Here is a 15,511-nt window from a genome sequence, read left to right as displayed (position 1 = left end):
AGGCCCAGAGGCTGGAAGTTTGCCTTGCCTGGAGAAGAAAGGAGATGGAAGGCCAGCTTGTGCCCTCTTTCCCTCCACCCATCTACCTAAAGGCAAGGCTCTGTGGGCCTGGACAGCCAGATCCCACAGCCCTCTTGGGAGCAGTCGTGGCTCCTGCCAGGTCCCCCAGGCCATGCACCCCTGTCCTACCACACCCTACCCCGCCCCACCCAGTTCAAGGCCTGGTACTTGTAGGGGTTCATGGAGCGAACTCAGCAAAGGCCAGACAGGCAAAGTGGTCTGCGTGGGGTCACAAAGGGTCAGGGAGGATGTGGTCCTGGGCTGCCTCAGGCCCCAGGGGCAGCAGGGCCTTCCAAGCTTCGGGTCCAGGGTGCTTACGGGGGCGGGGCTTCTTGAATGAATTGGCGGGGATGGATGATGGTCGGTGAGGCTTCTCCTAGACAGGCGGCGGGCGGGGCCCAGGGGGCTTCCTGGAGGAGGAGGCAGGCAGAGAGCCCAGACATTGGGAGGATTAGAGTGCCTCGTTCAGTCCCCAAAGACGCGGGCTGCGCGGGAGGCGGAGCGGGCGGCGCCGAGAAACAGCGGCTGCGGGCAGGCGGCGGGACCGAGGGAAGCTGAGCCGGCCGCCACCGCCTAGCAGCCCTCCAGCCGTCAGTGCGTCCGTGCATCTGTGCGTTCTCCGCGGATCGCGGCGGGTCCGGCGGCCGAGACCATGCAGCCGCGCAGCGAGCGCCCGGCTGGCAGGACACAAAGCCCGGAGCACGGCAGTCCGGGGCCCGGGCCGGAGGCGCCGCCGCCGCCACCGCCGCCGCAGCCGCCGGCGTGAGTGGGCCGAGGGTCTGGGGACCGTAAGCCAGACCTGGGGCTGAGTGGGTCCGGGAAGGAGACAAGGAGGGGCGCGCGCCGACCCTGGCAGGCTGCCCGGAGGAGGCGGCCTCTGCGCCCCGCAGACTCGGCCGGCCGGTGGAGGGTACAACTCCTCCGTTTATCGCGCACACAGAGACCTGGGACAGGACGTCCAGAGGTGGCTGCTTCCCGGAGGCTCTGTCCTCTCCCGCCGCCCTTGAATTCTGGCTGCGCTCTTTAGACTCAGGCGGCTTGTCTGCAGGATGCGTGTTGGGGGGGGGGGGGGGAGAGGGGCGGGTGGAGCCGCTCCGGAGGGTCAAGTGAGGTCAGGCCTGATGGTGGGCATAGGGGTCTTCTTCAGAGCTGTCATACAGCATTAGCCAGTTTCGCTTCATGCACGTCCTGTGTGCCCAGCTCGTGCGGAGGACACTGGACTCATGGGAAACAGGAACGGTGGCCGGTCACAGACAGAGGAGAACCTGGTCCCAAGGAGGGCAGAGGAAGCCTGGCTCTTGGGAGAGTCACAGGCAGAGGGGGTCCTGGTTCTTATGGGTACACCTGGGCAGGGGGGAGTGCGGTGCCAGGAGGGTCCCAGCAGAGGAAGCCGTATAGGCCCGACAGTCGACATCAGGTGCGTGACTGAACCTCACGCTAGGAACAGGGACGGGGCAGTTTTGCTGGACTCCAGGGAGGCTCCCCGTACGTGAGGAAAAGTTGAGGAGGGTGGTCCTTGATGGAAGCCAGGTACGGGCTGCTGGACGGAGGGGTGACCTCCTGGGTGTCCTGGCCCTGCCTGAGGTTTCAGGGGTGGGTGGACAACTCCCTGCAGAGTGCACCCTGACCTGGCACTACCCACCTGCAGCCCAGAGGCAGAGCGTGCACGTCCTCGGCAGGCCCGGCCCACGGCCCCCATGGAGGGTGCAATGCAGCTGCTGAGCCGTGAGGGCCACACTGTGTCCCACAACTCCAAACGGCACTATCACGACGCCTTCGTGGCCATGAGCCGCATGAGGCAGCGTGGCCTCCTGTGTGACATCGTCCTGCACGTGGCAGCCAAGGAGATCCGAGCACACAAGGTGGTGCTAGCCTCCTGCAGCCCCTACTTCCACGCCATGTTCACAAGCAAGTACCACCACATCCAGTCTGGGCACTTGGGGGGCTCCGCAGATCTCACAGGGCAGGGACCGGCCTGACCCGCTGTCCCCACAGATGAGATGAGTGAGAGCCGCCAGACGCACGTGACACTGCACGACATTGACCCTCAGGCCTTGGACCAGCTGGTGCAGTTTGCATACACTGCCGAGATCGTCGTGGGCGAGGGCAACGTACAGGTGAGGGTGCCTCATCTCACAACTCACGGCACCTCTCCTGGGCCTCGTGCCTCAGCTCCCGGTGTCTTCTCGTGCCTCTCCCTGTCCCTCAGTGCCTCACGTCCCGTTTCTCCGCCCCTCTTCCCCTGGCTCTCTCTCATCTCACCCCACAGACTCTGCTCCCAGCTGCCAGCCTCCTGCAGCTGAATGGCGTCCGTGACGCCTGCTGCAAGTTCCTGCTGAGTCAGCTCGACCCCTCCAACTGCCTGGGCATCCGGGGCTTTGCTGACACACATTCCTGCGGTGACCTGCTCAAGGCAGCACACAGGTACGTGCTGCAGCACTTCGTGGATGTGGCCAAGACTGAGGAGTTCATGCTGTTGCCACTAAAGCAGGTAACGTGCCAGCTGGCATACAGCCTCGACCCTGACCCAGTCCCTAGACCCTGGACCCCAGACCCCGTCCTTAGACCCCTGGCTCCCTTCATCTTGGCCCTTAAGACCTGGCCCTTTGCCCCCCTCCCCCCGCCCCCAACCCTTATTCCCAACCCATGACCCACGCTCCAGGCTCACGACCCATCCCCTGACCAAGCCCCACAACCTCATCCCCATTTTCTGACCCACCTACGCGTTCAAACTTTGACTTCTGATCCCATCCTGCCCTGACCACACCCCTGCCTACAACCTCTAGTCCCTGGTTCCACATCCCCAGGACTGCTCTGGGCCTAGGTCCCCAGGAACCAAATCTGTGGCTCCTGACCTTGCTTGGCCCCTTCTCATAGGAACTCTGGGCTCCCTATCAGACTCTCCCTCCCAGGCACCTTCAGGGCTCCATGGGCCCCCAAGACCCTCCCCAGATCTCAGGTCTGAGGGTCCCCACCCCCAGGTGCTGGAACTGGTCTCCAGCGACAGCCTGAACGTGCCTTCGGAGGAGGACGTCTACCGTGCCGTCCTGAGCTGGGTCAAGCATGACGTGGACTCTCGGAGACAGCATGTCCCAAGGGTGAGGCCAGCGCCTGGGGGGGCCCAGCGTACCCGGGAGGGGCTGCACAGTGGCTGAGGGCCTGGGTGCACCTGGGCTCTGCCGTGTCCAGAGACACTTCACAGGAGTGATGCAGGCACGTGTTTCAGGAAGGGTCCAGGGTGTCTGAGAGTGAGTCTCTTCGCTGGGGCCTGCCCCCTGACCATGGCACCCCCTGCACCCCCCAGCTGATGAAGTGTGTGCGCCTGCCCCTGCTGAGCCGGGACTTCCTGCTGGGCCATGTGGATGCCGAGAGCCTGGTGAGGCACCACCCTGACTGCAAGGACCTGCTCATTGAGGCCCTCAAGTTCCACCTGCTGCCTGAGCAGAGGGGCGTTCTGGGCACCAGCCGTACGCGGCCCCGGCGCTGTGAGGGTGCTGGCCCTGTGCTCTTTGCTGTGGGTATGTTCACCTATCGTGTCCCCTGGTTTCCACGCCCCCCACATCACCTCCTTCTCCCCTCCCATCCCTGACCTATGCCTTCTATCTGTAAGCCAGTGCAAGCCTACCCCACGTTATATTGGTCACATCCTGCAGCCACCCCACACCGGCTCCTCTTGTCAGCCTACGGAGGACCCCGAGTGGTGTGACCCGCTCACCAATCCTCACCCCCACCCACGCTTCAAGCCCCCATACTCTTGACCTTGACCTATGCTAGAGACCCCCAGCCCATTGCCTCCCTGGGGCCCCTTGTCCTGCCCTGTCACCTCCCCATCCCTAGGTGGAGGGAGCCTGTTCGCCATCCACGGGGACTGTGAAGCATACGACACACGCACTGACCGCTGGCACGTGGTGGCCTCCATGTCCACGCGCCGGGCCCGGGTGGGCGTGGCAGCAGTTGGGAACCGGCTGTATGCCGTGGGTGGGTAAGTGTGGAGGCTGGTCTGGGGTCAGGGGCTCAGCATATACCCGCTGGGCCAATCCTGACCGGCAACGGACCCCTCCCCTAGTTACGATGGGACTTCAGACCTGGCCACCGTAGAGTCGTACGACCCCGTGACCAACACCTGGCAGCCTGAGGTGTCCATGGGCACAAGGCGCAGCTGCCTGGGTGTGGCCGCCCTGCATGGGCTCCTGTATGCAGCTGGTGGCTACGATGGGGCCTCCTGCCTCAACAGGTAGTGGCCGGGGTCAGGGCCGGGTGGCCTCTTGGGGTTGGTTTGGCTGTAGGTGTGGCTGCATCAGGATTGCAGAAGTCATGCCTGAGGGGAGCAAAGAGGGATCCCACCTGACTCGAGTCACCCGGTGCCCTGGGCTTCTCCATCTGCACCAGCCCAGCTGCCCTTTCTTTTCCTCTCAAGTTCTTCCCAGCAGCCCAGGGGCTGGGCCCACGTGGACACTTGCCCAGGGTCTTTCAGGCAGCCGGCCAGTGGCTCATGCCCACCCAGAAGGCCTGCTTCTTGCTGCAGTGGGATTCTGGGGTCAGTCTCTGTGACTGCCCAGCATGGGACTGTAGTCATTCCGTAGGGGAGGGCAGGTCCTGGAACCAGGGCAGCCTTTCTGCCACTGCTCAAGGTCAGTAGCAGACCTGGTGTCCACAGTGCTGAGCGCTATGACCCTCTGACGGGAACATGGACGTCCATCGCTGCCATGAGCACCCGGAGGCGATACGTGCGTGTGGCCATGCTTGGTGGGTGACAGAGCCTGCTTTGTGTAGTGCCCACACCCCCACCCCTACCTGCCCCCACCCTGAGGACCCCACAAGTAGCAAGCACGCCGTGGGTATGTTGACTCTCTGCAGATGGGAACTTGTACGCGGTGGGTGGTTACGACAGCTCATCGCACCTGGCAACTGTGGAGAAGTATGAGCCCCAGGTACGAACCCTCACATTGATTTCCCTTTCTAAGAGCTATTTGAGGTCATCGCTCTGGTCACCCATGTCACCCAGAGGGTCAACCCTCTGCATCCCATCCCTTTCGCACAGATACCCTGCCCCGGAGTAGGGGTCTGCGCTTGTGGTGGGTCTGCCCCCAGCCACTTTCCTCAACCACAGGTAAACGCGTGGACGCCCGTGGCTTCCATGTTGAGCCGACGAAGCTCAGCAGGGGTGGCCGTGCTGGAGGGGGCTCTCTACGTGGCCGGCGGCAATGATGGCACCAGCTGCCTCAACTCTGTGGAGAGATACAGCCCTAAGGCGGGTGCCTGGGAGAGTGTAGCACCCATGAACATCCGAAGGTGCGCTCGCCCCTCCTCCACAGCCCGGGGGTCGTCACCACCACCTACCAGCGCCTGGCAGATAGGTCTTAGGGCCTCACCCCTGTGGGGTGTGCCGACCCCTCCCATCTGTACCCCCGCCCCCTCTGCCAGCTCCAGGTCCCCGCCCCCAGAAGTTCCGCCCCTGGTCCCACCCCAGAAGCGCCTCCCTGGTCCCGCCCCCAGAAGCTTCTTCCCCACCCCCCACCCCCCCACCCCCCCCCCCCCCCGCCCCGTCCCGCCCCCAGAAGCGCCTTCCTGGCCCCGCCCCCAGAAGCTCCTCCCCTGGCTCCGCCCCCAGAAGCTCTTCTCCTGGTCCCGCCCCCAGAAGCTCTTCCCTGGCCCCACCCCCAAGGCTCACCACCCCGACCCCACCCCCACGCCTCTAGGAGCACCCACGACCTAGTGGCCATGGACGGCTGGCTGTACGCGGTGGGGGGCAACGATGGCAGCTCCAGCCTCAACTCCATCGAGAAGTATAACCCGAGGACCAACAAGTGGGTGGCCGCGTCCTGCATGTTCACGCGGCGCAGCAGCGTGGGCGCGGCGGTGCTCGAGCTGCTCAACTTCCCGCCGCCCTCTTCACCCACGCTGTCCGTGTCGTCCACCAGCCTCTGAGCCGCCGCGCGGATTGCACAGAGACCCGGCCCCGCGGCCTCCCACATGCCTTAAGCCCCAAGGGGTGGCCCCAGCGCCTCGTGTGTCGGGGGCGGGGTGCTCGACCCCCACCGGGAAAGTCCTGCCCTGTGTGTCCATGTCTCTCTGCGTCGAGGCTGTCCATTTCTGTGTTCGTTCCTCAGTGTTTGTGTGTGTACCGTTTATTTACTTAATGGTTGGTTTATTCATTGTTTATTGATCGATGAGCAGCGCAGCACCCACCAGTTTACAGTTTCCCCTTGAAGTGTCCTGTGTCTCTGGGACCAAGCTGCCTTCCCCTGAGTCCTGCGGCCCCACTGGGGGCACCAGGGAGAGATGGGTCAGGGGTGAACTCAGACTCTGCAGACCTAGATGGACTGAGGGGCAGATGCAGAGCAGCAGGCCAGGGTTAGTGGGGTGGGGGCTTTCTGCGCAGGTGCAGACCCTTCCAGCCTGGGCTTTGCACACCACCCCTACCATGCCCAGCCAGGCACACTCCCAAGGAAGTCATGAAGCAGCAGGCTTCCTTCTCGTGGGCATGGTGTCTTTTCTGGATCCTGCACTGAGCTGAGCACAAGCGTGCCACAGACCCCACACAGCAATATGAGCCAACTTGAACAATAAACATGTTTCTGGGGCTCTGTGGGCTTGAGGCTGAGCGTACATCTCCACCCTTTGGGGTCCTGCCTGGAATGACCGGGAGGGCGCGGGGACAGGCGTGCGGCTGGGGGAGGCTCTGCGCTGGCAGCTGGGGGCTTTGAGGCAGCATCGTCACATCCAGGTGGGACAGGGAGGCGATGTTGTGGACAAGCACCCGGCCAGGAGTGTGGTTTGCTGTCAGCACGGTCCGGAGAGGCCTTCATGGTCCCATCTCATCATCCCAGGCTCTGGAGAGGGGGGTGGGTGTACACAGCATTACCCCTGCCTCACCACGATGGTCCTGGGGACACCCAGGAGGTTTGTGGCCTCCTTTTCTGGGCATTGGCCAGGGACGGAGAGGTTGGGGGAAGGGTCCTGGCTTCCCCTTCCCTAAAGTTGCACACTCCTGTTTCAGCAGCTGAGAGTAAGCACACACCCCCTTAGTCAGTGGTGACTCAATGGCATTTGGGTGGAAACAGGATGTGTGCTCTCAGTGGGGAGGGGTTGTATCAGGCAGGGGAGACGGGGGGGATCCTTGGGCTCACGGAGCTCCAGCCCCAGGCAACCCCAACCTGAGTGTTGGCAGGCCACATACTCATAAACCAGGCCTTCGAGGCGACTGCTGTACAGACTGGAGGCCAAGGTGGGTTCTCTTGGCTGGACCCCGGGAGAAGACTCTTCCCACCCCCCACACCCCTACCCCCACCCCAACTCCAGCCTAGCCTGTGTGTGTGGAGGACCAGGGCAGAGAGCTGAAAGGCTTGGGCCCAGGGAAGGGTGGGTCCCTCCCAGAAAGGCTCCACCCTCGTCCGGCCCTTAGGTATAGGGCAAGACTTCCCAGAGCCCCGCCTGGGAGGTGGGACGTGAGGCTCAGTACCGAGGGACACAGACGGGTCGACCTGTTCCACTGGGGCACGCCACTCCCGCCGCCCATGGGGAACAGCCACTGCGTCCCTCAGGCCCCTAGGAGGCTCCGGGCCTCCTTCTCCAGAAAGCCCTCGCTGAAGGGAAATAGGTGAGGGCGGGGGAGGGGGGAGCTCAGCCTCGGCCACTAGGTCACAGGGTGTCCCTCAGTCTGCCTCTGGGGCCAGGCTGTGAGCCCCACTTCACTTGTCCCCAGAGAGGATGGCGCAAGGAAGCTGGCTGGCCTGTTTGGCACCGAGGCCGGTCCTGACGGGGACGCCACTGCTGACAAGATCTTCTACTACGTCCCTGGGACGGTGAGCAGGCGGGTGGGCGTGTCCCAGCTCACAGGGGTGCGGTGGCGGTGGTCTCCGTGTGGCTGTGTGTGCCTGTCCTATCTTCGCTCGGCCCAGGGTCTTACCCCCTCAGCCTGGGGGGAGTCAGATCCCGAGTGAGGTGAGGAAGCAGACGCTGCCCCACCCTAGGGAGCTCATGCGGCCGAAAGTCTGAGTGGAGAGCGAAACTGAGAGACACTGAGTCAGTGGGGCGAGGGAGCACCGGGCAGGGGCGGGCCACAGGCGGGGCCTCCAGGAGTCTCTCTGCTACGCGGGAGGGGGCCCCAAGGTCAGGCTGTCCGCTCAGAACCGTACCTGTGGTGTCTGCCCACCCCCAGGACTTGGGCGCGGGACAGCATGTCCAGGCATATTCGAGATGGACCAAGCACATGTATCTATGTCGCCGCGTGGGCGCGGGTGTCACGGTGGTGGTGTGGCTGTGAACCCCCACCCTCTGTCATTACTCTGAGAGGAAGAGGCTTTAGGTGAACAGGGAGCCAGCCTCTCACCTACTCTGGACCTGTTTCTCCCAGGGGGTATCTCGGCATCCGCTGCTGCCTCATTCCACAGCAGCCCACTGTGCCCCGCCCCCCCCCCCCCCCCAGGCCACACAGCAGGGATGTGGCTCCCGTGTGCTAGGCCCGCCTCTGGACTGAATTCCACCCCCTCTCACCCTGCCCACCTCCTTGAGGCTAAGGGTTAGCTGAGTGGGGAGAGACCCCCAAGCCCTCTTCCCCAGCTTGGATAGCACCGGGTGGGGGTGAGGCTCTGCTATGTGCAGAAACCCCGGCACATGAGGGAAATGAGCCTCCAATTTCTTGGGAGACATAGAAGCAGTAACATTTGTGACTCTGGGCCAGGGCCCACGCCCTGCATCCCTCTGTCCTCGCACTGCCCCTTTGAGGCCTAGCAGCTGGTGTGGGCTTCCAGAGCTCACCTTTCCAACGTGTTCCTCTCAGGCTGGGAAGCCCACCCCTGTCCCCTCTCTTGCCCTCTGTGGTGCCAGGGCTCTCCGCAGGCAAAGTGCTGGCTTGAGAAACCATGCTGCCTCAGAGAAGTGGGCAGGGCACTCTGTCCAGGCTCTGGCTGGGCTGGGCTGGAGTCCCTCCGTGTGGTCGCATCATGTGACCCTGGTGGAGTCACGTGAGGTGTGGTGGCCCTGGTGGTCCTCTTTTGGCAGGACATAGCAGGAAAGGGGACCAGGCAGGTTGAACCTACAAATGAACCAACCTTGCCACAGCTATGAGCTAACTCCTCCCTGGGCCCTAAGGCTGGGCCCGGGCCACAGGGACAGCTGTGTGGCCCTTCCTGCTCCATGGCCTAATTTTCATGGGTCCCATCCCTGAGCTGTTCCCCACACTGGGTGTGGGTACAGGAGGCCCCACCCAGAGTCAGGGAGGCCAGGAAGCCGTGAGCCTGTTCACATTCCTGGGCTTGCCCAAGGGGTGGCTTAGCTTGGCCAGGACTCAGCAGCCTTTGAGATGGCCCCTGCTAGCACCCAAATGAAGCATGGCCCCAACTCGCCCCTGAGCCCCTAGACCTCAGCCCTTCCAGCCAGGGTGTCAGGTCAACACCCATCCCTATCCGACTCCCAATCTGATGATTAACGCCCCCGACTACAGAGGATCCCCTGTGTGCCAGAATCAGCTAAGTGTGTGTGGGCACTGACAACCCCTCCCCTCAACAGACAGGCATTGAACCTCCAGCGCATCCCAGGCCTGGCCTAGGCCCTGGGGATACAGCAGTGGGCAAAATAGACAAAGACCCCATTCTCTTGATATTCCCATCCCTGTGACAGAGCCAGATAACAAGTAAAAGATATGATAAGTCAGATGTGGTGGCATTAAGGAGAAAAGTAAAGGAGGAAAGGTGTGCAGAGGGATCAGGGAAGGTTACAAAGTTACCCAGAAGCGATCTCCTAGAGAAGGTGATATCTGAGCCAAATCCTGATGGGTGAGAAGAGAGTTGGCCTGAGTAGTCCAGGCAGAGGGACAGCAAGTACAAAGGCCCTGAGGCAGCCTGTGCCTGATATGAGAGAATAGGACTACAGGAGGCGGCAGATCACAGGGGACCCTTTGAGCCATTTCCAGGACCTTGGGCTTCTCTGTGGGTGAGGTGAAGGGGCCCGCTGTGGTGTGCCAAAGCTGTCGGCACAGACTCTCAAGGGCTGATCTGATGCATCTTTTTCTGGCTCCCCAGTCACTGACATGCTGGTAGTTTGAAATGGGCCATGGTGGGAGTATTTACATCGAAATCGCCTCCCCCACTTTGTAGAACCAGGTATTAAACATTTACAGCCAACACTACAAGCATGGGAGTGTTTCGAGCACCGTCTCCGTCAGATGCCCCCAAACCCCTCTGACCGACAAGTCTTTGGAGGCTGAGTAACTGACACGAGGGTATGCAGCTGAGGAAATGTCTAAAATGAGGGTTGGATCTCCGCTGAGTTCAGACTTCGCTGTCTCTACCACCGGGCCATGTAATTTTATGACTGGCAGGCAGTGTTCGCTCGTGTGTGTATCTTCCCACTATTTCCACGTTAAGAAGCTGTGAGTGTGCGTACGGTTCTGTACCTATGAGCGATGGTGTGTGTGTGTGTTCCTAACCTTTGTATTGTGTAACTGTAGGGGTGTGTATGGGCGGGGCAGCTGGTCCCAGGTCAGGCCCCCTCCCCTGAGCTCTGCTCCCCACAGGACATCCCAGATTTGGAGAGCCAGCGAGAAAATCTAGAGCAGCCGTTCCTGAGCGTGTTCAAGAAGGGGCGGCGGAGGGTGCCTGTGAGGAATCTGGGCAAGGTTATACACTATGCCAAGGTCCAGCTGCGATTCCAGCACAGCCAGGTGGGGTCAGGCCGGGCCGAGCGGGGAGGGGGCAGGGGTGCTCGGGTACCAGCCCGGGGCCTGACCCCCAGCCCGTCACACCGGCAGCCCTGCTCTCCCCCAGGACGTCAGCGACTGCTTCCTGGAGCTGTTCCCCTCTTACCTGTACTTCCAGGCCCATGGTTCCAAAGGACTCACCTTCCAGGTGCGGGGAAACAGGCAAAGGGCGGAGGCTAGGGGTAGAGGAAGAGAGCAGCCTCCTGGGAGGCGGGTGTCCGCGTCCCACTCGGGGTCCCCCAGCCCTCCTCTCCCCCACGTGCTCTGGCAGGGGCTGTTACCACTGGTGGAGCTGAGTGTCTGCCCGCTCGAGGGATCCAGAGAGCATGCCTTCCAGATCACAGGTGTGTGGGGGGCATGAGTGGACCTGGCCCCCAGGAGGGACCTCTAGCTGGGGCTGCTCAGGGACCTCGGTCTGGCTGAGCTTCGGAACAATGGAGGGACCCTGAGTGCACTGGGGGATCCTGGCTTTTCCTCCAGTGTGCCCATGAGCATTTGCTGGGCAGGGGTGCAAGGTAGCGGGTAGGGGACCTCCAGGGCTGTGAATGTGGCCCTGTTAGTGGCCGATGGTCCCAGATGGTGTCACAGGCTCCTCCTGTTCCAGGCCTTGGGGTGCCCATGGATCCCTCGGGCAGGGCCTATCCTGTGGGCTGCTGGCCCAGCCCACTCCACTCCTCCACCCCCAGGCCCGCTGCCTGCTCCCCTTCTCGTGCTCTGCTCCAGCCAGGCTGAGCTGGGCCGCTGGCTGTACCACCTGGAAAAGCAGATGGCCCTCGTGGGAGGGCTGCAGCACTGCCACTCATCGCCCCCGCAGGTGAGTGCCAGGAACCCCCACCCCCCTTTCCATCCCCCCTGCGCCCACACCCTCTGCCTGCCCCTGACCCCCCTCCACTAGGGCCTCCCTGAGGACGAGCTGCCCTGGACTCTACAGCGCAGACTGACCCGGCTGCGGACAGCATCGGGGCGTCAGATGGTGGGTAGTGCCATCTGTGCCTCGAGGGTCAAGCTTCAGCATCTGCCTTCACAGGTGCGTGGGAGGCGGGGGGACCCAGGGGTGACAGGAGATGGGGCCACAGGGATGAAGACATGGGGGCACAGGATGGATGGGAGGGGGAATGGAGGAGGGGACAAAAGATGGGGGAGGGGTGAGGAATGGGGTCCAGGCCCTCGCACACACTGGTCGAGCCCCCCCTCTGCCTTTGACTCCCTTGCAGGAACAGTGGGACCGGCTCTTGGTCCTGTACCCAACATCACTGGCCATTTTCTCTGAGGAAGCAGATGGGCTTTGCTTTAAGGTGGGTCCCTCCCCACTGTGGACCTGCCCCAGGGAGACACCCTGTGTGTGGGGGTGGGAGAGGGCAGTGGCTCCGGAGGAACCTGTATTTCGGGGCCTGTTGGGACAGAGTGTGCTGGCCCCACCCACCTGGCCCGCTGCCCTGGTCAGTCTGGTCTCAGCTGCGATGTGGCTAAGGAGGGACCCCTGCGTAGGACCCCTTATTATCCTAGAGCATCCTCCACCACCAGCAGGACCGTCACCGAGGCAGGGTGCATGGGGGCAGAACCCCTCCTGGGAGGCACTCTTGTGTTGGCCCCCAGTATCTCTGAGAGGGGCCTATACCTCCGAGCGGACATTTTCCAGTGTGTGTGTGGGGGGGGGGTCCTCTCGAGCTGGAGTGTGTCTGTCATGTGTATCACAGTAACCTTCTACCCTCAGTCACTGAGGAACATACAGGGGTCTCCTGCATGATCCCTCCCACCCTAGCCCCAGTCTTAATAGGTGACCCAGGGGACCAGTCCCCAGAAGCATCCATCTGTGCCTGCCATTGGCTGATGGAGGCCCCACCCAGAGTCCAGGGGTAAAGGTATCCCTCAGGAGAGACGGGGAGCACTGACCTCCCTCAGGGATGTCAGCCTCAGCCTGCCTTGCCCTCTGCCTGTGCTCTGAGGGCCCAGCCCGGCTCTGGGGGGTGAGACAGAATTATGGGCCCAGGCAGAGGCACAGGGTTGCACCCACCCCAGACTGAGGCTCCGTCTTTCATCACTGCCCCCACAGGGGGAGCTCCCACTCAGCGCCATCCACATCAACCTGGAGGAGAAGGAGAAGCAGATCCGCTCTTTCCTCATCGAAGGTGGGTGGAGGCCTGGGCTGGGAGGGAGGGCGTGGGCCTCCCGGGCGCCCCAGCTCTTCAGTGGGGCCTTGCAGGGGGCTTCTGTTGCCAGGCCCCCTCACAGTGTCTGTGTGCTAGGCCGTCTCATCAACACCATTCGCGTGCTGTGTGCCACCTACGAGGACTACAGCCACTGGCTGCTCTGCCTGCAGACGGTCTCCCACAGGGACGGAGCTCCCCCACTGCCTGGCCCCGAGAGCTTCCCAGGGCTGCGGGTGTCCACACAGGTGAGGGGCCAGCAAGGACAGATGCTGCACCCACCTCTCAGGTTCTGGGCAGAAGGGTGGGTGGGGAGGGAGAGGGGTCCTGCTGTCTGTCTCACCTCCCCTCTGCCTGCCCCCTGGTGTCCAGGTCATGGGTGGTGGCCGAGGCTCGCTCTCCTCAGATGGACGAACCAGCTGGGGCTCAGGGTGCCCAGCACCCCCGTCCACGCACACCAGCCACTCTCTCCCTGAGTCCTCGGTGCCGTCCACCACAGGCTGCCCCGCCCAGCCTGTGCCTGTGAGCATCTGGGAGTGGGGAGGGATAGGCAGAAGAAGGGGGCAGGGAGTCACGAGGACAGTTTGTGTTGGGGAACCTGGACCCCCATGGCACCCCGTTTCAAGCAGGACCCTAGTTCCCCAGGGGAAGAGACTCAGACTGAAGGGAACTTTGTGCAGCCTCATGGGGTTGGGTGGGTCAGGGCCCTAGGGAACCTTCTGGAAGGTCTTTGGTCCCCACAGGACCAGGCCAACCCTGGCGGCACCAGCACCAGCAGGCAGAGGGCAGAGCTGAGACGGAGCAGCAGCAGTCGGTCACCCAGGAACAAGGCCCGGGCTGAGGGGCCCGGCCAGGCCACCTCGTTGTTTTTGGACCTGACCAAGGTGAGCCCAGCACGCCGACCCAGTTCTCCATCCCACCCTTCATCTCCCTGGCCTCCATTTCTCAGGCCCAGGTGGCCCTGGAGCCACCTAGAGGCCTTCTTGCTCAGAGAAGGGAGGACTCAGGCCACCTCCTCTTCAGGAAACCTGTCCCTCCCGCCTCTTGCCTGCAGCTGAGCAAGCACAGCCCGGAGGGCAACCCCGAGGCCCGAGACCAGCCTCCGGAGGCCCCACGGTCCCCGCTCTATGCCGATCCCTACACACCACCTGCTACCTCCTACCACAAGATCACAGATGTCCAGGGCCTGGATGAGGTCAGTTCCCTGTGGGGGACGGACAGGGCTGGGTGTGTCCACAGCCTGAGGTCCACTCAGCCATGATGAGAGGCCAAGGCATTTCGGGGACAGGGATTCCCTCGGCTCTACCGAGGTTCTGGTCCAGAGCCTCAGGTCACCACCCCTTTCTTGCAGTTCCTCAGCGCGATGCAGAGCTCGCTTGGACCTGAGTCCTCAAGCGCATTCCCCTCGGTCCCTGTGTCTGTGCCTGTCTCTGACCCCAGCTCTGGGCTCTGTGGTCCCCACTTGCTCTCCAAGAAGGGAGCCCTGCAGCCGCGAGCCTCTCAGCGGCACCGAGGCTCTGTCCAGGGCCAGGGTCCACCACCCCCAGACTCCCCTCAGCATGTGAGTAGCAGCACCCACCCCTGCTGGGCAAAGGGTTCTGCGGGGAGGTGGAAACAGTGTGTGGCCTCGGGGACCCTGGGGGAGCAGGACAGACAGAAACAGGGAAGATATGGCAGGTCAAGGACAGGAAGCAGCAGCAGGCTGGGGGGAGGCTGTGGGAAGGGTAGGTGCGGGAGGAAAAGGTAGGGGTGGGATCTGGCAGATTCGTGGGCTGGTCTCCAAGCGTCCCCCCCAGGGCTCAGATCTCAGACTTGTGGTTGGGGTCCCCAGGTCTCCCCTGGGAGAGAAGTCTCACCCGACCCCCTGCCGCCTCCCTCAGGTGAGTGAAGGCCCTTGCCTCTTTCTGAGGGGAGCTCTGGGTGTTGCTTCCCGAAGGCACATGCATCTCTGTCCCCCCCCACCAGGTGGCCATCCCCTCAGGAGCTATGACAACATCTGGGACAAAGCTTCATCTCCTTCCCACAAGCGCTGGCCCCGCGGAGCACCTGAGGCTGGTGGGGGGCTCATCCAGTGGATCTGATGGCCCCTGGGCCGGCTGGTTCTTGGGACTACCCGCCAGCATTAAGCCGGGAGTGGGGGGTCTGCAGCAGAGCTGGGTCTTTCTTTGTAGGGCCACAGGCTGACCAGCATCCAATACCTGAACGCCATCGAAGGCTGAGTCAGTGTCTGACCCCAGCAGGGTGCAGGGGTCTCCAGAACTCTGAGTTTCCCTGGGCTCTGGAGGGGCCAGGCAGAGGGCCTCATACCAAAGATGGCCTGGTGACACTGCTCAGGTCAGACACAGATCAGAGCAGGATGCATGGAGGGACCAAACTTGAACCATTCCTCCAGGGAAGACACGGGGAGGCCACTTGGTGCAGGCTTTACCTGGGGGTGGGAGAACAGCGTAGGTGTGAAGGCCAGAGGGCTGAGAAAGATTAGTGAGGGTCAGAGCACGTGAGGTCAGAGAGCACAAGGGTAGGAGGTCAGCGAAGTCTGAGACATCACAAGCAGAGGCAGGAGGGTGTTCTGGGCAAATGCGAGTGGACTGCGGCCGGCTGGGAG

The 15,511-nt window shown here is 62.8% G+C and overlaps 2 protein-coding genes across 4 annotated transcripts; both read left to right on the top strand.

The window, feature by feature from the left end:
• The first annotated feature begins 574 nt into the window (after nt 1-574).
• On the top strand, nt 575-6,646 carry KLHL17 (kelch like family member 17). The gene is made up of 12 exons (XM_060625014.2): nt 575-822; nt 1,709-1,968; nt 2,056-2,177; nt 2,330-2,551; nt 3,042-3,158; nt 3,365-3,578; nt 3,898-4,042; nt 4,127-4,294; nt 4,718-4,806; nt 4,918-4,991; nt 5,171-5,352; nt 5,760-6,646. Exons 1-12 carry the CDS (start codon nt 713-715, stop codon nt 5,986-5,988), a joined length of 1,932 nt encoding a protein of 643 aa, XP_060480997.1. The 5' UTR covers nt 575-712; the 3' UTR covers nt 5,989-6,646.
• Nucleotides 6,647-7,370: 724 nt separating this feature from the next.
• Nucleotides 7,371-15,425, top strand: PLEKHN1 (pleckstrin homology domain containing N1). 3 transcript variants are annotated; one of them, XM_060625010.3, is made up of 16 exons: nt 7,480-7,660; nt 7,766-7,865; nt 10,577-10,723; nt 10,827-10,907; nt 11,031-11,103; nt 11,446-11,573; nt 11,655-11,786; nt 11,974-12,054; nt 12,813-12,888; nt 13,006-13,154; nt 13,279-13,428; nt 13,650-13,790; nt 13,961-14,101; nt 14,258-14,467; nt 14,738-14,786; nt 14,872-15,425. In XM_060625010.3, exons 1-16 carry the CDS (start codon nt 7,578-7,580, stop codon nt 14,985-14,987), a joined length of 1,857 nt encoding a protein of 618 aa, XP_060480993.1. In that variant the 5' UTR covers nt 7,480-7,577; the 3' UTR covers nt 14,988-15,425. The 3 variants fall into 3 exon arrangements, with proteins under 3 accessions (XP_060480992.2, XP_060480993.1, XP_060480995.2); XM_060625009.3 differs by having other exon boundaries at nt 7,371-7,660; nt 10,827-11,103; XM_060625012.3 differs by lacking the exons at nt 7,480-7,660; nt 7,766-7,865 and having other exon boundaries at nt 10,580-10,723; nt 10,811-11,103.
• The last annotated feature ends 86 nt before the right edge of the window (nt 15,426-15,511 follow it).

The sequence above is a fragment of the Panthera onca genome, chromosome C1, assembly GCF_046562875.1.
Source record: "Panthera onca isolate mPanOnc1 chromosome C1, mPanOnc1 haplotype 2, whole genome shotgun sequence".
NCBI classification, from domain to species: domain Eukaryota; kingdom Metazoa; phylum Chordata; class Mammalia; order Carnivora; family Felidae; genus Panthera; species Panthera onca.
The sequence above is the reverse complement of the archived record's forward strand: the minus strand, read 5'-3'. Positions and strand labels throughout refer to the sequence as shown.

Excerpts from the sequence above, each read along its gene's own strand:
- PLEKHN1 (XM_060625009.3), top strand. The coding sequence starts at position 7,578 with ATGGGGAACAGCCACTGCGTCCCTCAGGCCCCTAGGAGGCTCCGGGCC. Across the intron at positions 11,574-11,654 it reads GCCACTCATCGCCCCCGCAG|GGCCTCCCTGAGGACGAGCT; the intron begins GTGAGTGCCAGG and ends CCCCTCCACTAG. Across the intron at positions 11,787-11,973 it reads TTCAGCATCTGCCTTCACAG|GAACAGTGGGACCGGCTCTT; the intron begins GTGCGTGGGAGG and ends ACTCCCTTGCAG.
- KLHL17 (XM_060625014.2), top strand. The coding sequence starts at position 713 with ATGCAGCCGCGCAGCGAGCGCCCGGCTGGCAGGACACAAAGCCCGGAG. Across the intron at positions 823-1,708 it reads CCGCCGCCGCAGCCGCCGGC|CCCAGAGGCAGAGCGTGCAC; the intron begins GTGAGTGGGCCG and ends ACCCACCTGCAG. Across the intron at positions 2,552-3,041 it reads TGCTGTTGCCACTAAAGCAG|GTGCTGGAACTGGTCTCCAG; the intron begins GTAACGTGCCAG and ends CCCCACCCCCAG.